This window comes from Clarias gariepinus, chromosome 13 (genome assembly GCF_024256425.1).
Source record: "Clarias gariepinus isolate MV-2021 ecotype Netherlands chromosome 13, CGAR_prim_01v2, whole genome shotgun sequence".
Taxonomy (NCBI): Eukaryota; Metazoa; Chordata; class Actinopteri; order Siluriformes; family Clariidae; genus Clarias; species Clarias gariepinus.
In genome coordinates, this window is record NC_071112.1 from 13160168 (window position 1) to 13180856 (window position 20689).

A 20689-nucleotide genomic window follows, 5' to 3' on the forward strand; every position below is an offset into this window, starting at 1 on the left:
GGCATATACCTTAAAACATATGGTTGGGCTATTGTTATCCTTGAACTGACCTCTCCCTTCTAGATAAAAATGTCTAATTAGGGGTAAAATAAAGGTAATCAATCAAATGAACTTTGTATTGATCTGCCAGTGAACCTTTCTTCCAAAGTCACAAGAGACAATGCTGTAATGACAGTATAACAGAGTATATTTCCTTTTATTTAAACCTGTTATAAACAAAGTATACATAGTACACATATGCATAGAATGCAGAGAAATAGTAGTTTTTAAACGAAAGTTATTCATGGGCTGTGCAAGCGAAGTGCTTTTAAGGCTGTACATTTACGGCATTTTGCAGACGCCCATATCCAGATAAACTTAAATTTTGATCTTATTACTCATCTGAGCAGGCGAGGGTTAAGGGCCTTGCTCAGGGGCTTAACAGTGGAAACCCAAGTGGTGCTGGGGTTTAAACCTGATACCTTCCACTCCAAGTTCAACACCTTAATCAACTATATACCCCGGCCCCTGAAAAGCAGCTGTAGGAAAGAGGAAAGCTGTAGAAAGTGAAACCCAAATATGTTATAATAGAATCTATGTATGCATGTATACTGAACAAAAATATAAATGCAACACTTTTGTTTTTGCTCCCATTTTTAATGAGATGAACTCAAAGATCTGAAACATTTTCTACATAAACAAAATAACCATATCTCTCATATATTGTTCACAAATCTGTCAAAATCCGTTACGATGAAGAACTGGAGTCAAGTCGAGACCCCAATGAGGACGACGAGCATGCAGATGAGCTTCCCTGAGACTGTTTCTGACAGTTTGTGCAGAAATTCTTTGGTTATGCAATCCGATTGTTTCAGCAGCTGTCCGAGTGGCTGGTCTCAGACGATCATGGAGGTGAACATGCTGAATGTGGAGGTCCTAGGCTGGTGTGGTTACACGTCGTCTGCGGTTGTGAGGCTGGTTGGATGTACTGCCAAATTCTTTGAAACACCTTTGGAGACGGCTTATGGTAGAGAAATGAACATTCAATTCACGAGCAACAGCTCTGGTGGACATTCCTGCTGTTAGCATGCCAATTGCACGCTCCCTCAAAACTTGCGACATCTGTGGCATTGTGCTGTGTGATTCAACTGAACCTTTCAAAGTGGCCTTTTACAGGTAGCCAGTCTAAGGCACACCTGTGGAATAATCATGCTGTCTAATCAGCATCTTGATATGGCACACCTGTGAGGTGGGATGGATTATCTCGGCAAAGGAGAAGTGCTCACTATCACAGATTTTGACAGATTTGTGAACAATATTTGAAAGATATGGTTATTTTGTGTATGTAGAAAATGTTTCAGATCTTTGAGTTCATCTCATAAAAAATGGGAGCAAAAACAAAAGTGTTGCGTTTATATTTTTGTTCAGTATATGTAAGTGCTAAGCGTATCTTCAGTATGCATAAAAATAACTTATTTCAGGTCTAATTAACCTATTTATATTTCCGTAAAATTCCCAAATGCCTCATATTTTACATTTTAATCAATGCTTAAAGACAATCTGTTATTGCTTATGGGAGGAAGAAATGACCTGATGGCTGCAAGTTCATTCCTCTTCTTAAAGACTTTCATAAAAAAATTTTTTAAATAATTATTTCTCTTAATTCAACTAATGTCAGCAAGTGTTATTGGATGGAAAAGTCTATCATTTTAAAAACACAGTTTAAATTAGGCACAAATATACGCGAAGCGGCAGCAGAAACTAAATGTCTATTTGTCTCCATCTAGTGTTCAAATAGTGAAAAACACAATTAATTTGCCTATGAAGTTAGGGGTTAAGCTAAGGGTTAGGCTAATCAATTCTACTACCTATTTTTCCTCTTAGCGAGAGCCCGTCTCTTCTTTACACATTTGTCTATACACAAATTCTGATACACTGATACACCTTGTTGAGATATTTGCTGTCAAAATCACTTTGCAAATATAACAAATATAACCATAGTACATTTACAACAGATGAAATATCCATGGGACGCATAGGTAAACCCAAAATAGAAAGTACCAAACATGGACAGCAAACAGACAGAAAAGCATAAATGGAAAGGGGTTGTTAACATTTTTTTTTTTTTACACTATATAAACATCTACGTTCTTCTTGTAAAAAATGACTAATACTTAACTTCCTGTTGTTTACATTGACCACAGATTCAGAGGGAATAGAAGTGTTACCACACATAATGACGCTGATGTGGACAGAAAATACTGTGTTTATTCATTCTTATTTCACAGTCTTTAGTGCCTCATAAAGTAATTTAAGTACTGTGCATTTTTCAAATTGTGACCAGAACATTTACAAACCGGGTCACAAAATATAGTGATCTAATGTAAGCACCTTATGTGTTTTTTGTTTGTGAATGAGCATGTCAGTGTGTGTGTGTATGTGTGTGCATTGTGATGAATTGGCACACCACTCAGAGTGTACTACCCCGTGTCCTATGTCTCCTGGAATAGAGATGAGTGAGTGCATGGCAAAACCTTATGAATTACAAATCACCTAAATTAGAGCCATGTGGCCTCTGTGTGAGTCCATAGGTACGTATCTTATATAGTCACCTAAAAGAGGCCTTTTTTTTTAAGTTCATCTGTTTATGCCAAGAAGCCACTATGCAGAGAGATTTCTATGAGCCACACTAACATGCTTACCAAGGAACAAAGTTCAGAAAGGTGAACTTTGTTGTTTGAAACTTGTGAACTTTGGCAAAGTCCAAAAGAAACCCCATAGTAAGGTAATGGTTCGCAAAGATACAGCAAAGCAGCTTAGATCCTACATAGAAACTGTACATGATCACTGCGAAAAGGATAGACAGAGTATCATTCACTGTCTCCCAAATAATGTGAGCTAGCTTGATCCATATAGACAGGTTGGTGGTATATAATATATCAGAAATGGACAGATCAACCAAGTATACCACCAGACTATTTTGCCTTTGCATCCACACACAGGCTACATACAATAATTTTATTTGTATATTTTGGATGTCCTAAAATAAAAAAATAAAAAAATATACATAAATACATACATAAAGAATTACTGTTACTGAGGGATGTATTGTTGCCCATAACTGCTTTAAAAATGCTTGTGTGTGAAGACTGTAAGTATAACTTTTTCAGGTAGTACCACTGGGCTGAATAGGTGTTTCAGCCAGAAGCAAATAGCTAATGCAAAAGTAGTATTTCTCATCATCAGCATGAATAGCATACTATTATTTTAAAGGAAAACTGTTATCTGATATGATCTGATAAGAATTATTTTAATAAACTATAACTAACCGATTGTTAATGGAACAAGACAAGGAAAAATGACGGTAAATAACGGACAAGGAGAAATGCTACAGAAATTAATGCTGTCGTATGTAAATAAATTAATTTAGAAATATTAATATTCTAAATAATAAGTCCACATTCCACAGGAATGACTGATGAAAGATGATTGGGTAAATGGTCTGGGATGCAAGCAATTTTTGTGCTGTGCAACAATTCCTACTTCTTTGGGTTCCAGCAGGCCTAATCTTTCATAGGCTTCTACAAATTCCACATAGGGTTCTGTTTTTGAGATACCTGACTACCCAAGTTAAAAAGTATACATCAACATATATCTGTTTTCTGTTACACTGACATTACTTACATAAACATAAGTTTGAGAAAGAACATTCCATTCCACCAGAGGGAGCATTAGGTCATCTATTACATACAGTAGAAAGGAGTGGCTACACATTAGGGTTGTATCTGCTTATCATTACTAACCTTTTTTTCCTCCGCAAACCGATAACATAAAATAAATTCCTTAAAATCAATGTGTCTTTTATTAAGTTTGTTTATTAAGTCTTTTATTACAACAGATTTTCTTACCGGCATCATTACAAGGCAAATGAAAATAGATACATTTGTAACTGGATTTAATCTGTACAAACACATCTGCAACACAAAAACCCCCATAAGATTCATATTTTGAAGAACATGTAACAATAGGATGTAATGTTCATTGAAAAGAAACTTTCCTTAAACAGCATGTTTAATGGGTGTTACATAGTTCAGCACAAGGTTAACACGAAAACAATATTGTGCCTAAACCTGCCTAAACCTGCCTAATATGGTAATTGTTTAGATACAGTTTGTGAGTACTTACAAGTGCTGTTGCAGATTCTGTACCTCATAAATGCCTGAGTACAACCAGGACACTTGGGTTACTCTTGATTATACACATTTGTGTTTAATACATAGATATTCAGTGCTTCCTTCTACCACTACAGTTTTAATTAGATGATGTTTACACACACACACACACACACAGACACACACACACACACACACACAATATGTACATATCGTAGTTCCAGTTCTACAATACAACTGGTTTTATTTGATCACTCCTTTGGACATATGTTGATGTAACTGAACGTAGTGTGGTGGCCAGAGACCCTGTGGAGCTCTTTCTTCTTTTATAGATATCACTGACTTTCCTTCTGAAGTAGTGGCCACTGCATACATAAAGCACTGGATTAAGACAGCTATTCAGAAATGCAAAGTATGTGGTGAACTGGGATCCGATATCTAAGGTATGATACCAGGTATCCAAATCCAAGACGTTAAGATCACAAAGTACATCCAGGAAGGTAAAAATATGAAATGGACCCCAACATATTAAGAAAAAAATGGTTACCGCAGACACTAGCAACGTGGCCTTTCTATCATTTCTATCCTGTGAATAAATACCCTGCCTTCTTTTGTAAAGGACCCACAAAATATTACAACTGCAGAAGACAATCACCAGGAGAGGAATGACGAATCCCAATAGGTCCAGTTCAAGGTGGTGGGCAAGTTTCCAGGCGTCGGAAGGGTATTGAATAATGCAAGCTGTTGTCTGAAAAAATATGTCATACTGCACTGTTCTGAAAATAAGAGTGGGTATGCCCATGATCACTCCAAAGAGCCAAAGACAAAAACAAATAGCCTTTGCATTTCGTCTCCTTCTTAGCCACCTTGCCTTTATAATCAGCACTAGTGCAAAGTAGCGGTCGATGTTCACCATCACCAGCATGTAAATGCTACTATATGCGTTAACAATTATGGAGAGGTTGACAACCTTACACATAAACTCTCCATATGGCCAGTAGAAGTAATTAAGGATGTTCATGGCCCAAAATGGTAAACAGACCAGCAAGAACAGGTCAGCTAGTGCCAGGTTTCCCAAGTAGATTTCAGGCACACTCCAGTTGCCCCTTTGAAAGAAGAACACCAACAACACAAAAGCATTGCCTAGAATCCCAGCCAAACACACAATAAATATGTACGGAGGTACAATAGAATGAACTAGATGCCAGTCTGATGAGCTGAAATTTACAGTGGGGTAAAGTGTAGAATTTTGAAGAAGGATTGGGCACGTTGTCACAGGTTCTCCTTGATCCATCCCCTGAAGACAAAAAGGCAATTTTAAAGAGAACATATCATCTTGCATTTTGTACTTTTATAAAGTGGAAAAAAATGCTTACCTTACGAGTCACCTTCTGTCTTTTAAAAAAAACAGTTCTAATCAAACGAACAATGTAATCCAAATTTTTGAGATGAAGAGTACTGAGTATAGTTTCCTTGATTTCACTACAAAGCTGTTTCTAAATGACTGAGCAGGGCGGAATCATCATCGTGTATATAACTGCATTCCTCCCCTCCTACAAGTCTTGAATGATTAATCCTGTTTATACTTCAGGCTTTCCACACTGAAAATGCAAGCCTAAAACCACACATACATTGTGGATATGTATAATGGTTTCTTTTGACCCTCTGTATATATTTGTTTATTTACAGCATATGTACAGTATATATTGTATATTGTATGTATAGATAGAATGGACAACTCATAAACTGCCAACAGGATCGAGGGTGGCCAAAGCTCATTGATGTGTGAGGAAAGTGTAGGCTAGCCTCTCGGGTGCTGTGGTACCCCACAAAAGAGCTACTATAGGACTTAGAAAATTGCCTGAATGGTGGACCGAAATGGTGGGTGGCCTGGACTTTTGAATGATGCTTTCTTTTACATCATGTGTATGACTGAGTGGGTGTGCTGGGCTTACCTGAGGATAAGAGGTGGCATTATGATACACTATGGAAAAAAGGCAAGCTGTTGGAGGCAATGTGTTTCTCTTATCTGATGGAAAATTTTGGGCCCTGGAATTAATGTCGATAATATTGGGACATACACCACCTACCTAAACATTGTTGCAGAACAAGTAAACACCTTCATGGCATCTGTATTCTTTCCCCTTTCAGCATGATACTACACTATTACACTGTGAAAATTATTCACTTGGCCTCCAAATTCCCCAGATCTCAATCAGATCTGGGGTATCTGAGAGAAGTCCAATCCAAGAAGTCCCCATCTTGCAACTTATAAAAGTTAAAGCATCTGCTACTACTGTCCTGGTGCCAGATACCACAGCCCGCTTGTAAAATTCTTATGGAGTTCATGCCTTGATGGGTCAGAGATGTCATTGCAGTGCAAGAGAGATCTACACAATATTCGTCAGAAGGTTCATTAGTGTAAATGGTATATATACTGTATAGGCCTATATATACTGTCTGGCCAAAAAAGTTATTGTGTTAATTGAGGTAAGAGCTATTCAACAGATTATGTAAACCTACAAGGACTGTGCCGAACATTCAACTTTGTGAAAGAAATGTGGTCAGAAGAAATGTAAGGAAAAAGAAAAAGTGCCTCGTGAAAAAAATGACTGTAGAAATCGCAGCTGTTTAATGGGAGCATTTAGTAAGAGCATTTTCATTTCGCAATGTGATGAGAACTCACAGGATTGGGACAGCTGTGTTGGACTTTGGAGCAATAGTCATGAGGTCTGATTAGCTTCCATAGATTGAACCTATTACAGAGTGATGAGTGTGTCAGGGTAAGTAGGTAAGCACATGATGCCATGCACCCATCATGAATAGTGCCCATTGTACAAGCTGCTGGAGGCAGTGTTATGAACTGGGGTACTTCAGTTGGTCAGCTCTATGTTCAGCAATGTTATGTGGCAATTATATTAAGTCAGTTGATGACATAAATGTAATGAATGAAAAGGTTGTCACACCAATTGACTTTTTTTTTATTTACCTGATGGAACAGGAATATTCCAGGATTCAAATTGGGAAAGAGTGGTTCTGGGAGCATGAGGAATAATTTTCACACATGAATTCACCACAACACTGTGCACTATAATCAAAGGTGACAATGAAATCTTAGAGTGTGTAGCTTTTTCGTTTTTTGGCCAGGCAGCATATGCTCTATAATATACTCTGTTGTGCAGTGAGGGCACTTTATTGGCATAGTTTGCTTCCAATTTTTTATTTTTTTTTATCCTTTTGGGTGTGGTCTTTTCCAAGGTTATTATGCTTCCAAACACAGTAGTTGAGGTGTCATTTATTGTTTAATGAGAAGGAAATTGATGTAGAACATACATCTAAACCCAAATGATCATCTGTCTGAGGGTTAGGACTAACATATTATATAATACTCTTCACCACCATCATCAAAAATGGACTGGGAGAGTATATATATTAAAAGAATGTTGTTCATCCCACCAGTGCAGTTTCAGGTACAGTACATGGCAATCTTTTTTTTTTCAACTAAAGTGCTTTCAAACTGTCTTGACAGCTTATAGTAACACCTTAATATTAACCTTTTAAAATTTTGTTATTTATGTACGTATGTAGATATATCTATTCTGTGTAAAGTGTATAAGTGAAGTATGTGACATATTTAATCTTTTAAGAAAAGCTTTATTTGCATCTTAGCAATCATTTATAACAATAACTCCTGGAAGAAGCTCATTTCAAGGGAACATAAGAATGAAAGCAATAATGATAATACATAGTCAAATTTTTAAGTCAAATTTATAAGAAGGAAACTGTATTTTGAAAGAAAAAATAGAAATACATTATTGAAACAAATTAAACAAATTGTGTCTGTATTTACAAAGCATAATTAAACTTTACAGTAAGTAAGGAGAAGCCAAGTTAGTCTGTTCAATTTCTAATATTCACATAACAGTAGGGGTCACTGTAGATTCATCACGTCTATGAACTTCAGTATACACTCTTGTGCACTCTGTATATCTTACACTGGAGTTGATCTTGTGAGCTAGATAGACAATGCATCTCCACCAATTCAAAAGCTGTACAAATTCTCCTTTGGCTCTTTTTCTGAAGTGTTTTCCTACTATCACATAGAGAAAAGGGTTGAGTGCGCTGTTGCTATAACCAAGGTACGTACTGAGCTGAGTACCTATGTCCAGACCATGTACCCACAGACAACCAGAGATAAAGTTAAAATAATAAAGTGTATCCAGTAACATGAAAATCTGAAAAGGCAGCCAGCAGACAATAAAAACCATCAGGACAACAATCACCAAGAATGCAGCCTTCCTCTCTGTTTTAACAGCTGAACACCTCCTCACCCTTTTGCCATTCAGAATTGTTATAATATGATAACTGCAGTAAGAAGCAAGGGGTACAGGAACCAGGAAACCCACCACATTGACTGTCACATTGGAACGCAGTCTCCACCCGTCATGAGGATAAGCCATGTAGCATGCCTCCACCTCAAGGTCAGGGAAAAACTGCACTGAGCGAAATAACAGGGCTGGAAGACTGAGCAAAAAGCCTGCAAGCCAAATAGCCACACAGATAGCCTTGGCAAGGTTGGTGCTTTTCCGTCTCCCCACAGACATGGGCCTCGTCAGAACTAGATACCGGTCCAGACTGACTAACGTGAGGAACAGCACGCTGCAGTAGTAGTTCATACCAATTATAAGGCTCACCACTTGGCACATGGTCTGTCCGAAGTACCAGTTGAACTTATGAATTATAGTGATGACCCAGAATGGAAGGCAACACACCATCAGCAGGTCAGCAGCAGCAAGGTTTCCAAGATAGATGTCCGCCACAGAGCAGTGGCCTCTCTGAATGAAGAACACAGCGAGGACAAAGGCATTGCTGCAAACACCCAGCACACAGATGATAGACATGTAAGCTGGCTGTATGGAATAGACCCAGTCCCAAGCCTCTGTTTGGTTACAGTCCAACAGTTCCAAATCTGAGAGTGCCAGCGATGGCACTGCTGTCATGTTAAAATTCATCAAAACGGCTCCTCCAGGGACTCGAGAGACACGTGTTCTGTTATAAATGCTATTAGGAAATAGTTAGTAAGAAGTGATGGTGTAGTAAGGATGCAAGCCAAAAAGTCTTTGGAGGGCAGCGCAGAGTGAGGCACACCTCTTTATTGGAGAGAGGACAAACATTAGGCTTGGTTGCTAATGGAGCTTTTGAACTCTTTAAATAAATGATGCTATGATGAACATCAAATAAAAGCAACAGATGGCTGATCTTATCTGGTTGATTTCACACTGAGATAACTACCCTGCTCAGTGTGCCTTGCACCTTCTTGCGGTATGACAAATGAGCAGTAAATAATATATCAAGATTCAAGATTCAAGATTCAAAGACCCATATTAATCCCAGAGGGAAATTGCTTACACAGGAGGAAAGGAAAGGAGTAATAATAATAAAAGAAATCTTAGATGGACACTAAACATAATTCTATAATAAATAAAAAGTTATGTATCATTTGTAAGAATAGTGATAAATCAATGTTCTTGCCATTTTTAAGAAATGCGATGACTACTTGGGAATTCAGCACTCAGCCAGGTACTGTTATGTATAAATGAATCATTTTAAAACTGTGAACACTATTAAGTCTTTCTGACCTTTAGGCGTACTTTTAACTATTGTAAGCTGTTCAGTGCTGCAATATGAATGTAAATATGAATTCTTTATAGACTTGGGCTTGAGCTGCTACTGGCATTTCTTTTACTCCTTTTACTCAAATCAAAAGAAACATATTCCAACTTTCTGCCAGACTCTCAGTACTCACTCACAGTAACAGATGATAAGGTCTTGTTGCTAAGCATGTTCCTTGTGGTTATGTGTGGGTGATCCAGCGTCTGCTTTGGCTGCATGTCTCACCAACAACAGCTTTGGAGAAAACACAAGCCACACCACTCTTTCCACAAGTGGCGAGACTGTGACACATTATTCAGTTCAACTCACCCTGTATTTTCTGGAAAATCACTTTAAGGACTTTGACTAATGTAGTCAGCAAGGTTCCAGTCTGGGGCACACAGGAACTGTGTTTTAGACACCAATCTGATTTTGCCACTGTAGTTTACATAAGAAAGCATTTTGGGACCATTCTGAAAGTATAACATTTTTAAAAATAGCAATAATCTGTAAGCATTCATTATTACTTTATTACAGATATTTTATCTCATGCTTTCTAGTAACAGTGAAAGTAAAAAAAGATTAACATTTGTCACCTGTGTGTTATGTGTGATTACATCAATTCATATATAATTAAGTAATATCAAACAATGCTGTTGTGGTGGATATCAGCACGGCTGTGATGAGGTTGTAGGCTTAAGGTTGCAGTACACCATGTAGGGTGTACAATTCACACACACCAAGTGATGCACTTGAATAGGGGTTAGGAATGGATTTGGGATTCAGCCTTGTGTTAGAAGCTAGTTATATTTGGAGCTGAGGCATAAATAAAACATACAGGGGATTCAGAATGACTTATTAGGAAAATTGGTAATTAAAAGAGCATACCATTGTGAGAGGTGCCTCCATGACTGGTTTTGAATATAGGTTTTACCAGGCAGCTGCTCTCTCCTTAGCAGGGTAGAATGTGCAGAAACCACTTATTTTAATTCAGATTTTTCCATTTAGATCACTCGGTCGGAACGAACTGTTACACAATATGTATGTGAGAGGGCTGCAACATTGTGCATATGACCACATCACTGTCATGCTGATAATCAGCTTGCTCTAATGTGATATTGCTTAATTTAAGCAGACTACAAATCACATAATATATAAATTTTTCATAATACTCTTTATTTACAGATTAAAGATACATAATATACCCAGTTTTATTATAATTGTTAGGATACAGTCAATAACCCTAAGTTCCAGAAAACATTACAGAATAGACACAATTACTTTTAACTGTATGAAACTGAAATATATTTGAATATTGTCCTAACACACAGTGTTAAATATTGTTAAATCTGAACCAGCCCGATAGCAATAGGAATTATACTAGTATGGATCTTTATATATTGATGCTGATACTACATTGGATAAATAATACACATTTCATAGCACATACAAATACAGGAGTTGTTAAACATAAGAACAACATTTATTTAACCCATGCCATTATCAACAGTTATAACTGATCTCAGGCTTTCTTATATATTTTATAAGCAATTGCTAAATTCATTTATTTAACGTTACTTTGTTATTATGCAAATGTTTTCCGTGTTGATGAGTGGAGCTCCTTCACTTTCTTCCTGAAGTTTTGGCCAACTATCACATAGAGGATTGGATTGAGTACACTGTTGCTCAATGCCAAATATGTAAATATCTGGTTACAGATATCCAGGCCATTTTCTAGTGTACACCCACTTAATACCCCAAGTCTAATCAATATATGTAAAATGGTTACCAGGTGAAATGGAATCCAACACAGGAGAAAAGCCAGAAGAACAACCAGCACCAGCACAGTTGCTTTCCTCTCTTTGTTTGCTGCATTGAACCTGTCCATTACTTGCCAGTGCAATGTTTGTATAATCTTGCATGTGCAGTAAGAAATGATAATTACAGGGATGATGAAGCCCAGCAGGACAAGCAAAATATCACAGGCTAGCTCCACCATGTGGCTTGGGTAGATCAGAATGCAAGCAGTGACCGAGTACTCTGAGATGTATTTTACCTCCCTGAATTTAAGTGTTGGGACACTCATGATGATTCCCAGAACCCATACTGCCAAGCAGCTGAGCTTGGCATACCAGGGCCGCCGCATCCTGCCATAAGTCAGTGCAAACACCAGAGCCAGGTAGCGGTCAGCGCTCACCATTACAAGGAAGTAGACACTGCAGTACATGTTCATTTTGATGCCTGTGTTTACCAAACGGCACATGAGAGATCCAAACTGCCAATCAAAACCACTAGCCACATTAATGGCCCAGAAAGGTAGGCAAGATGTCAGAAGGAGGTCAGCTGCAGCCAGGTTGCCCAGGTATATTTCTGCCACAGAGCAGGGTTTCTTGTGCAAGCAAAATACTAGCAGGACAAAGACATTACCCAGGATTCCTAATACACAGATTACAAACATGTATACTGGCTGCATGGTATACAACCAATCCCATGCCTCTGGTTCAGGACATATGCTATGATTTGTAAGATTGGTGGGAAAGATTGAGGGTGTTGTTCCTTGAATTTCTGGCTCCATTTGATACCTGTAAAGAGAATTCTTTTTTGTGATTTCTATTTTGTAAAAATTTTAAGCCTTTCAAAACATGCAAATGTTAACAAAAATATTGACAAACAGTGGAACCTAAAAAGTAAGGAAAATGAAAAATGAATACACAATAAAGGTATAATGTTTTTTTATCCTCATATAATTCATATTCAATATTATAATATAAGTCAATAAACAATCTAAGCACAATATTCCCTACAAGAAGACACTTTTTTTGTTTTGTTTCAAGATTATGGAATATATAAAAGCATGTACGCACCTTGTTTAAAAGGGATCTCTCCAAAATCAATGCAGATGTGTTATTTTCCTCCGTTAGCTTGCTGCCACTTTCCCTCCCGCTCTAGTGTGCACACCACATGTCTGACTGCTTTAAAAACTATGAGCTGGATCTTAAAGCAGTGTTCCAAGGAGGCTTTTCCCTCCTCTTTCTCTTTTTTCACTGTTTCCTGGACAGAAAACCCAGAACCCTGAAGTCAAATATAGTTTTTTTCAATTCAATGTTTATTTCTGTTATTTTTTTCTGGTTATCCATAATTGTATAATGATTTAGGTTTGTATCTTAATGTTTAGATATACACCAATGCTCCAAGTGTCGCAAACAGAAATATTTGTTGGATGAAAAAAAAAAATGATGTGTATTCTCAATAAGTACTCTTGACTTTACTATAGCATTAGAATGAACAACCTTGTTTAAAAGTAACTTGAACAGACAAGTCCCACCTAGTTTTGGTCAAAGATACAAATTGTGCATGGCAACATAACATTTTTTTTTTTTATCTACTTGGATATGTTAGGATCTGTATAGAGAGTCGAAGGATTCTCATTTTATTAAAATAGACCTGGATTTTTAAGAACTTATGCTGTTTAACCACGGCATCTGGTAGGTTTGAAAATAAATAATAATCGTCCCACACATGGGTTAGATAAACCAAATATTTAATTCTGAAAAGATGACTAAGGCCATACATTGCACAAGCGAATTGCGTCACTGCCTCTTCAGAAGATGAATTCGAACAGTTTTGTCAGAATGTGCTTTTCTTCAATAAGTTTAAAGGCAGCCTGTGCTACTCACCATTGCAACAAGTTTTTATTTTGAAAGAAACTAATTATTCATGATGAGAATTGACTTTTAAGGATTTTCACTTACACAGATCACTCATCATTGCCTTTATTGATCGCAGCATTCTTGTGTGACCACAAAACCTTCTTTCCGATGTACTCATGTTTGTGTATTCATCTAATTGCCATTATCGACCAGTTATTAAATCTTTGTACACATGCTCTGTATTTTTGGATAAAAGCATTCTCTCAGATTTCCCTCATGAGGCTTTTCTTCAATGTTTCTACTTAAAAAGGCATTAAACTTCCAATTAAAGTACTTTTTCAGTGGTTTTCATGAGCCCTCAACAATTGTTTGACCATATATCCATATGCCTATCCACAGTACAAAGGAAGCACACTGCCCTAAATTTCAGTACATAAAGCATGTTGCGAATGTTTCTGAGTATTGCTTTGACTGATATTTTCGTTTGATCTTGCTGTCTCCTAAATGCAATAGACCAACTCAGTCTATTTGCTTGTAAACTGAACTTTTGCTGTTTTTGTCGTTTATATGTTTCCAAGAATTTGTAAATGTTGTTCTGTACAGTATAGAGTCAAAGCTGAAATTTGTGATCGCCTACGCCAGTGACATGCTAGGCTATTTTTTCAGTTTAAACAGCCCATCTGACAATACCAAAATTTCCCCCCTATTGTTTATGATGAGCTCATTCCATGAGCACAAACAGACAGGTGACAAAATTAAGAAAAAATATGAAGTTTCTTAGTAAGGCCTTGGGCCATTACAAGTGACCAAAAGAACTTCAGTGTGCAGTGTCATAGATTCTGCAAAATGCCTAGAACTGAACAAAGGGATAACTGTTTAAATTAGTTCTCTAGATTACTCTCCAAATACCTATTATTTCAACAAGTGTTTAGATTTGTTGGCGTTCATAAGGACATAGTATGAGAGATGCGTTCCCAGTTTCATGTGCATGGAGTTTATGGAAAAAATAGAGGCTTTGATTTAACCTCAGATTACCATCCCAAGTCTAGGTGCAAATGGAAAGAACCAACCAGATGTTACTTTGCTTGGTACATACCTGTGTACATACAAACATGTGTCTCTTGCTTATTCCTGCTTAGGCACATGGCCTTCAGTGGCACAGCTGAAGGTCTTAAGAATATTTTGAAACTTGAATGTGTGGGTGATATATATTACTGGAGGAAGGTTTAATTTGATAAAATGAGCTTAACCGAATTACTGAAATGTTCATACATTCATAATCAGTAGTGACCTTAAACTGATTAGCGTCACAGTACAGTCAGCCTTGGAAACATTTGGTACAAGGTAGGAATACACAGTGAATGGGATGCTAATTCATCAGAGGGCATAACACATAGGCCTATATTGAAACAAACTGATGTACTCAGAGATTATGTAAAACTCCAGTTATGCAAAAAGCCAGTAGAGCTCAGGATTGAGCTGTGAGGCTACACAATGCAACAGTGTGATGCTTATTATTGTAACAATTATACTACATAGAGTTACATTGTTGAAAGCATAAACAATTACATAATTAGATTTTTCTCTAACCCAGGAAATGAAATGCAGAAATGGAATGCATCTGGTTCTTCTTATTTCAAAATGTGGACAAAATTTATTAGTCATTTCTTACTGTAGCTTTGTATATTTTCTTTTGTTTATTTCTTCTTTTTTTTTTTTTTACATTTTCTATGTATTTTCTATGTTCTGCCAGCATTTTGCCAAATGTTTTCTTCTGTTTATAGAACAGATGAAAAAAAAGCCTGCTTAGGGCTTAAAAGGTTATGATTTTTGTTTGCATATGGTGACATATGCTTTTATTTTATTTTCAAATGGGTAGTAAACACTTGACACAGTCACTCTTAGTCATAGAAAGGACAAATATAAAATAATAATAGTCCTCAAACAATAATTCGCACATTTTTCATTTTCACTTAAATGAGAACACACAAAGTATGTGTGTTTTCTGATAAATCTCAATATTTGCTGTGGAACTCAGACAGCTTCTACAACAGTCAAAGATTTTCCTCTCAAAAGTCAAAAATCAGTCCGTTCTGCTTCTACTTATAGCAAAATTATATTGTCTGTGTTTCTTACAAAAGTATATTTTTTAAATCTAGGTCTTAAAACAAGCAACTAGTGGGTAGTAAGCTCTGGCAAGCTTTGTGGGACACCATTACTTTCCATTCCAAACAGTGAACTGTCCTCATGTTTACACATTAAACCACACTTGGGTGCACTTTCCAAACATGATGACGCATGGCTCCTACAGTATGTATGGCTACGTAAGATATCTCTGATTATGTCATCTAGAAAATTATTATTATAATTCTGCACAGAATGCATAAACATAGATAGTTTTAACATTTTATACATATCAATTGAATGTTCTAGTTATTTAAATAGTTTTATTCACAAAATTTCACAGGAAGGCTATAGTTCTGTCTGGGCAAGATGGTTGTAACTGCCCTGTGGTATTGTGTTTTTTAACACAATTTATGCCTTTACTAATTCACACTAATAAATCCCTTAGCTTTCTAGCCGTAACCGCTGAGCGGAGTTATGGGGCTCTACTAAATGTCACCACAAATGCAGGCAGAACAAAAAATAAGCAACAGGCATTTAACAACATACATAAGTAGAACAGCTTTGGAGAACAGACTATCCTAGCTAAATAAAACCTGTTGGCCAGTTAAATATATATCTGTTTTTGTTTTGACATGAGGCAGTGGATAGCACTAGCATTTTTTTTACATTTTTTTTTTTTTTACATTTTATATAAATACAAAAAGTAGAACATTTGGCATGTACAGTACTGTATATCCAAGTATTTGGAAACGTTGCGATAAATTTATAAAAAAAATATCATGAATGTACAGTGGCCTGACTGTGGCAAATGATTTTATCACATTATTTAGAATATTTACTCAAGTTATCTTAGTGTAATATTAAAATATGTTGAATGATCTGAATCATTTACATGCCAAATATATATAAAAAAAAAATTGAGGCAAAAAAAAAAAATTACTAGTAAAATACAAAATGTTGAACTGGGATGTTTATACAGGAATATATTATTAGTGGTCTTCTTTCAGGTGACGAATTTGTCCAAAGCCACATTAAGACTTTATGTAAATAACGGAAAGGTCGTCATAGTTTACAGAAATGCTATCCTAATATCCCAAAGTAGACACTTTGGTTTGCATCTTATAGGTACATCTAAACTAAATCTCTGCCAGAATTCTTGTGGTGTGACATGAGAAAAACAGGAAAAATTGCAAAATTGGCTTTAAGAGATGCATCCTGTCTACATGCTTTATATTTTAGAGCCCTCTTGTGGCTAGAAAGGGACCTAATGCACACCATAAACATATAGGTATTAATAAGGAACATCCATCTATCCATCTAAACATCCATCTATCCATCCATCCATCTATCTATCTATCTATCTATCTATCTATCTATCTATCTATCTATCTATCTATCTATCTATCTATCTATCCTTAATTTAAGTCCTCACCATAGCAACACTTCAAAATATCAACTTTTCACATAGATTCAAGAACTATCAAGAACTGTATTTCTTTACAGTTTTGCATCAGCCATGCCATGACATTATTCTGACTGATGTAGATGTACATTACTCAATATACACAGAAATTATTAGCTATGTCCTGTTTCCTCTTATCATCATAAGTTTTACGGGCTCCCAATGGCTGAAATGTTCGAGATACAAAAATCCCTACACAATTGGTCATTCTAATTGTAATGAGATCATATGTTTGGTTTTTTTGGTGTTTTTTTAAAGACATTACCAAGACTGAACAATTAAAAATATAAAAAAATCCTTTTTGCATCATAAGTGTCTTGAGATCATATTGGTTTGATCTGGTGATGATTATATCAATTCCCTAGCACGACCTCCAAAAAATATATATAAATTAGATTATTTATGCACTTACTTAATCAGCCAATCATCTATCAGCATGTCATTGCATAAAATTATCAATCGAGTGGCAGCATTGCACATGTCAACATGCACAACATGATGATCCTTAGGTTGTATGAGCTACAGCAGCAAAGGACCATCCTGAGTTCAACATTTATCAGTCAAGAACAGGAAGCTAAAATGGGCACAGGCTTACTAAAAATGTAGAAAAAAAGTGTAGATTCCTCCTGCGGCACATAGATGGTAGGGTCAGAATTTTGCAACATCCTAAATCCAAAGTCCCAACCTGCCTTGGAGGTGGTGTAATGGTGTAGGGATTGCATTCTTGGCACACCTTGGGCCTGTACCAACTAATCTTTACTTGAACGCCATAGCCTATTTCAATATTGTTAATGACCATGTGAATCCTTTCATGCCAACAATTTACTCATCCTTTAATTGCTTCCTCCAGCATAATAATGTAGCATGTCACAAAAGTAGTCTCAAACTGGTTTCATAAACATGACAATGATGGATCTGAATCCCATCAAACAACTTTGAGATGAGGCATGAAAGGGCATGTGTAAAGTCTGGAACACCTGATGCAACATGTACTAAAATCTCTATTAAATATTATTTTTTAATATAAAATGTACTGTATATACAGAATCTCTGAACAACGAGGAACTTAGTTTGACCATTTGTACCTGAACTTGCTGCTTAAGGGGAAGTTAGGCTCATGATTTTCCATAAGACTTGTTTGCTGATGGCATCTTTTTAAAGTAACTGCTGCAATGACATCATGTCTGATTAAAATTCCTCTTTTTGTCCACAAGCATATGGTTGTTATTATTATGGTTACTCACATTATTACTTTATCACTATCAGTCTTGTTAGTCATGCCAGTGGTATTTAAGACCGTAATATTAGTACATGTCTTTAAATTTCTTTAAACCTTTTTTTAGCAAACATAGCTTCCTCATTTACCTCAGACCAAGTTCCAAATGTCCTGTTGCTCTCTTACTGTCTGGATCGAAGTTCCTCTTTCTGCCAGCCGTATGTCTCAACTTAGTTCTATAAAAACATCCCAGTATATAATTGTGCTATATATATTTGGGGTCAGGGGTAGCTTAGTGGCTAAGACATTGGGCTACGGATTAAGATTCAAATCCCTTGACCACCAAGTTGTCCCTGTTGGGCCCTTGAGCAAGGCCCTTAACTTTTGCAACAACAATGTAAGTCGCTGTGGATAAGGGCATCTGCCAAGTGTCTAAATGTAATTGGTTTGATTAACATACATGTGCTAAATGATATATAAGTGAAGCCAAGAAAACTTTCTACATGGAGTGTAAACTCTACATATATACTCTATATAAATTGTGCTTAAAAGTTTACATACCCTGGGAGAATTTGCAAGATGTGTACCATTATTTTAAAGAGAAAAGAGAATGGCACAATCATCAAATGGCAATAAAACATACTGGGAAAATAATCCCAGTAAAAGTTTGCATAGCAAATTCTATTAGATTTTAATAGATTAAAATTTAGATTTCTATCTAAAAATTAGTTCTTAATATTGTGCATTTACCACTTTACAGTTTTTCTTCATTGGTTTGGCTATTTTCTTGAAACAGAAATTACATTCTCAAAATTCTTAGATCATTTGGCAAAACAGTGTTACAGTTTAGCACAACTTTATAGCTCACTTGCAAAAGCTCAAATCTCTCCAAAAACAGTTCACTCATGCATCAAAACTCAATTCCTTTCCCATATAAAAAGTCCTAAAATATCCTTCTCAATTGCTTTGGCTCATTTCTTGAAACAGACCGGACATTCTCAACACTCTTGGTGCTTTTGCCAAAATAATGTGGATGGTTCGGCACAGCACCATGGTTCACCTGCAACAGCTCATACCTTTCCCAAAACAGTTCACTCATGTGTCAAAACTAAATTTCCTTCTTATTTAAACAGTTAGTGCCCCCAAAATGCTTCGTCCCTTTGGCATTGTGTAAGCACTGCAAGTCAAAATGTTTAGATGTTTTGTCACTATGGGAAACGACCAGCCCAGTCCTTCATTGACAATGGTTACTGTACTGTTTTTGTCTAGCTAACAGAATACAATTGAGTATAAAACAAAATAAATAAATAAATAGGATTTTAGGGTAAGAGTAGCCTCCAAGGTTTGACGTCACACATTGCACTCATACTGCCAAGGAAATAGTAACTCCTTTTTTTATTGTAATGATCAACCACACACAAAGTAACTTCCATATATCAGAGCAAAAAGAAACTGTATACAAAATAATAAACTGTAATATAAACACACAAACAAAAAAACTAGAGTGCTCTAAATAAAGCTGGAGTTTCATAACAGTTCTTCACTGCCCGCAGTCCTCACCCTCCTGACCATCCACACGCTGCAGTCTGTGTGGCCACAGATTTTCGTCCATGTCACAGCGTATATTCTCCCTTGCGATGCAAGAAGGGAAGAAACAGTGTGAATGTTGCAACCATCCCCTACAATGATCTCCTGTTATATCTTTACATGCAGCGTCCATTGCATTGAGCAGGGACCTCTAATCTTGAGCCCGAGGCTCATACACTCTCCACCTCCAAGCGGAGAAAAACTCCTCTATAGGATTGAGGAAAGGAGAGTAAGGTGGTAGGAACACCATGACCATCCTTGGATGGGTAGTAAACCAGGCCCTGATGAGCGGGCCACGGTGAAAATTCACATTGTCCCATACAATGACATATTGTGGTAGGTGAGGCCCTATGAGACCTCTCTCATTTTCAGGGATCAAATCAAAATGAAGGTGGTCCAAGAAGATGAGGAGCTTCTGTGTATTGTATGGGCCAAGACTGGGGATGTGAGTGGCCACACCATTCTGAGATATGGCAGCACACATAGTTATATTGCCCACTCTTTGGCCTGGGACATCCACTGTGGCCCGGTGGCCAATAATATTACGGCCACATCTTCGGCCCTTGGCCAGGTTGAAGCCAGCTTCATCCACAAACACAAGGATGTGAGGGGTCTCGTTTGCTTCCAATGCCATTATTCTCTACAATAGTAAAAAAATCAAATCAGTCATACAGAAGAGTCATACTGTACACTACAGTTACAGACAATTACATAGGAATGTTCTATGTTCTCCAAAAGTTCAGTATACTACAGGCCACTACTTCAGTGGTTCAAAGCCTGGGGTACATGTACCCCTGTGCAGAGGTAGTACAGGGGGTATTTGACAGAAAGGGGAGAGGGGAAA

At 36.9% G+C, this 20689-nt stretch overlaps 3 protein-coding genes across 3 annotated transcripts; all 3 read right to left on the reverse strand.

The window, feature by feature from the left end:
* Positions 1-4377: 4377 nt before the first annotated feature.
* Positions 4378-5628, reverse strand: bdkrb1 (bradykinin receptor B1). Its single transcript, XM_053510443.1, has 2 exons — positions 5528-5628; positions 4378-5448 (listed from the first exon to the last, which is right to left on the reverse strand). The coding sequence occupies exon 2, from the start codon at positions 5443-5445 to the stop codon at positions 4378-4380; it is 1068 nt and encodes a 355-aa protein (XP_053366418.1). The 5' UTR covers positions 5446-5448; positions 5528-5628.
* Positions 5629-8065: 2437 nt separating this feature from the next.
* On the reverse strand, positions 8066-9163 carry LOC128535753 (B2 bradykinin receptor-like). The gene has a single exon (XM_053509798.1). It carries the CDS (start codon positions 9161-9163, stop codon positions 8066-8068), a length of 1098 nt encoding a protein of 365 aa, XP_053365773.1.
* Positions 9164-11014: 1851 nt separating this feature from the next.
* On the reverse strand, positions 11015-12729 carry LOC128536031 (B2 bradykinin receptor-like). The gene is made up of 2 exons (XM_053510171.1): positions 12668-12729; positions 11015-12385 (listed from the first exon to the last, which is right to left on the reverse strand). Exon 2 carries the CDS (start codon positions 12376-12378, stop codon positions 11389-11391), a length of 990 nt encoding a protein of 329 aa, XP_053366146.1. The 5' UTR covers positions 12379-12385; positions 12668-12729; the 3' UTR covers positions 11015-11388.
* Between the last annotated feature and the right edge of the window lie 7960 nt (positions 12730-20689).

What these genes read in the sequence shown, in the direction of transcription:
- LOC128536031 (XM_053510171.1), bottom strand. Translation starts at nt 12,378, where the DNA reads ATGGAGCCAGAAATTCAAGGAACAACACCCTCAATCTTTCCCACCAAT.
- LOC128535753 (XM_053509798.1), bottom strand. Translation starts at nt 9,163, where the DNA reads ATGAATTTTAACATGACAGCAGTGCCATCGCTGGCACTCTCAGATTTG.
- bdkrb1 (XM_053510443.1), bottom strand. Translation starts at nt 5,445, where the DNA reads ATGGATCAAGGAGAACCTGTGACAACGTGCCCAATCCTTCTTCAAAAT.